At 32.0% G+C, this 2,920-nt stretch overlaps 1 protein-coding gene across 1 annotated transcript in view; it reads right to left on the bottom strand.

Annotated features, from left to right (window-relative positions):
* Window positions 1–344: 344 nt before the first annotated feature.
* Window positions 345–2,920, bottom strand: part of LOC124418564 — a 173,057-nt gene continuing 170,481 nt past the window's right edge. Inside the window, exons 2-3 of the mRNA XM_046945244.1 lie at window positions 2,371–2,446; window positions 345–581 (exon numbers count right to left, since the gene is read on the bottom strand). Of these exons, the coding sequence (XP_046801200.1) occupies window positions 345–581; window positions 2,371–2,446 (313 nt within the window). The remainder of the gene's footprint in view (window positions 582–2,370; window positions 2,447–2,920) is intronic.

Below are 2,920 nucleotides of genomic sequence, written 5' to 3'. Positions count from 1 at the left end.
ACAACTCGTATAGTGCGATCTCTGAGAAAGCTCGAAATAAATCGATAGAAATTATTACCGACACCAAATGCAATTAGTTTTGATACAAGTGCACCATGCCACACTCTACCAAACGCCTTTGAAATATTTAAACCCACAACTTTACTTTCGCCAAAATAGAGTCTAGTAAAGCGACCTCTACGAAAGTCATACTGGCGGTCGTTAAGTAAATTTTTGGTCTCTAAACACATGACAAGATGGAAATTGACAATACTTTTGATAACTTTAGACAGTTCTGAACAAATTGCTATTGGACGGTAATTTTCAGGATTATTAGCATTTCACTTTTAGGAATTGGCGTTACATTAGTAATCTTCAGCATGAAGGAAATTTGCCGGCATGGTATGAATGCTGAAAAGATTCGCTAATGGACGAGCCAGCGCCGAAGTGCACTGCTTCAAGACCAGTGCCGTTATGCCATCTGGTTCAGGAGACTTATTTATATTGAGATCTCTTAAAATCTTTTTAACGGCACGCAGTCGCAAAAATATATATTTGGCATAGTTACTGATACCCTTTCGAGCTCGGGCAGTGGTTGATCGCTAAACAGCAGAAAGAATTGTTTGCGAATAACTTGTCCTTGAAAAGCGTCGGAATTGAAGAAATAGGATTATCCTTTACACTTTTAACGAACGACAAAAAGGTTTTGCTACCCTTATTAGCAGCAAGAACTTTAGCGCGAAAGCGCTGCTCGCGTAGAGCTTTTTGTCGTCTTATCACTCAGGCATTTGAATACCTAGTCTTTTTGCGCAGCTTATCAGTTTGGACGTTTTTGTTATTACAGAAAATTCTGAAAGCTTATTCTCTGGATCTGATTGCATTTTTGCACTTTTGATTAAACCAAGACTTTTGCTTAGGTCTAATCGACGATTTTTTTGATGGAATGAATGTTTTCATTCCCAGTATAATTATATTTTCAATCACTAGCAACTACAATTTCACTGTTCGACAACTCTTAAGAATCTTCAGTATGAAATCGGAAAGGTCGTCGGAGTTCAATATGGTAGCATCCTTTCTCGCGTTTGGAATCCTGTAAAGAAACCCTAAGTGCAAATAGTGTGTCTTGATTTTGAATTTATATCAGAGACAGCTAAATTCGGTATCATTTGTGCCTAATAGTTGCTGGCACACAACTTCATTGCGAACGTATATTGCAAAAGTCTAATTACGATACAAGAAGAGATTCAAATCATTTCTCTTTTTCCTATGACATAGTGTAACTATAATTGATTATTCTAAATGAAACTGCTTGGTGACCAGTGCTATACTTTCGTCATCAAATAGCTCAACAAGAATCAAAATAATAATAACAATATAGCAAGAAATTAGTGGTCCGATGATAGGGAAAAGTATCTCGAAAAAAACCTGCAAGAACAAGTTCTATACTAGACTTGATGACTCTCAGGCCCCCAACAAAATTTTACTTAAATATCCACAGTTTTATTAAACAATAAATGGCTTAAGTATATCTGAGGAATGAAACAATTCAACTTAAGTGCTATATTATGAAAACTAAATCACGTTTTATTCGTATACAGGTTTAAGATATTATATGGTCGGCCTTGTCCGACTATAACTTCTTACTTGTTTTTTATGTTATTGTTTTGTATAAGAAAATGTTGTGGATATTTACACAACGGTGGGGACAATATAAACATTAAATCACACGATAAACGACATTTAATTGCGGACAGAGTAAACACACCTATTACCGAGTTTTTGCTGGATAAGATTCAGCACAGCCATATAATTTAGAGCCAATCTTTAGGTGAAGGATAAAGGATTAAATTAAAACTAATTCTCGAAAGGTGTTTCTGAGTACTCAATCAGTCAATTTTGTTTGCTAGCTTAAGTGTCCAATGAAGGCGGTTTAAACTTAAACAAGTAATGTAGAAGTGTAAAACGCTGATGTAAAAAAATAATTTAATTTTTGATTAGAACAATTAGTATACACTTCAAAACTCAAAATATATGTTTTAATTTAAATTTTTGGTAGTTTTACACACTTTTAAACTTTTTATAAAACATGCATTGTTTTACACTTTTTTATAAAACATGCATTGTTTTGATATACAAACAATAACGTTTTCTGCTGTTTTGTATGTGATCTTGTACTCAAAAATATCAAAGGAGATTAACATTGATATCAATTTATTTTTAGATTAACTAATCTGATTATTAATTCTCATTTGATCGACAAAACCAAAACCCTCTCTTGAAAATATTTTTACCGAATTCCACATCCCAACGTTCCATCGTTGGGATGAATATTGATAGAATTTCGAAAAGTAGTAAACATTAATGTAGAATTAACATGTAAAACTTAATTACCTGCATGTTCGGTGAGTATCTGCCGTTGTTTTTACCACCAGTTGGAGAATTTAATATGGCATCATTTGATATGCTTCTGTATTGACAAAAAAATTTATTTAATAATATGTATTAAGTATATTCATATATTCATAACAAATATGTATATGTATGTTTAAACATGCTTTGGTTAAGAAAATGGAATAATGAGATATATAAGTAAATAAATTAAATTTTAGTAAAAAAAATATATAAATAAAAAAACGAATTTGAACTTGATATTTAAATACAGTGGCTGATTTCCAAAACCAACCAATACAAAGTTTAAGCACAGTTCCACTGCGGTATTTAAATCTTGTATGTACACATGTAAAGTTTCAAAACATTGCAACGATGCTTTGTTTATTTTCACGTTCTTGTTTGTAAAGTTTTAGCATATACAGCATAAACAATGGAACCTTTTCTAAATTTCCACAAACGGACCAAGCCCAAAACTTTATTAAAAAATTTTATTTTTTGTAGAATTTTATTTTTATATATTCTTATATACTAGAGTATTCAAACGATTAAT

This window comes from Lucilia cuprina, chromosome X (genome assembly GCF_022045245.1).
Source record: "Lucilia cuprina isolate Lc7/37 chromosome X, ASM2204524v1, whole genome shotgun sequence".
Lineage (NCBI taxonomy): Eukaryota > Metazoa > Arthropoda > Insecta > Diptera > Calliphoridae > Lucilia > Lucilia cuprina.
Note: the sequence above shows the minus strand (reverse complement) of the source record. Positions and strands in the feature narration are given on the sequence as shown.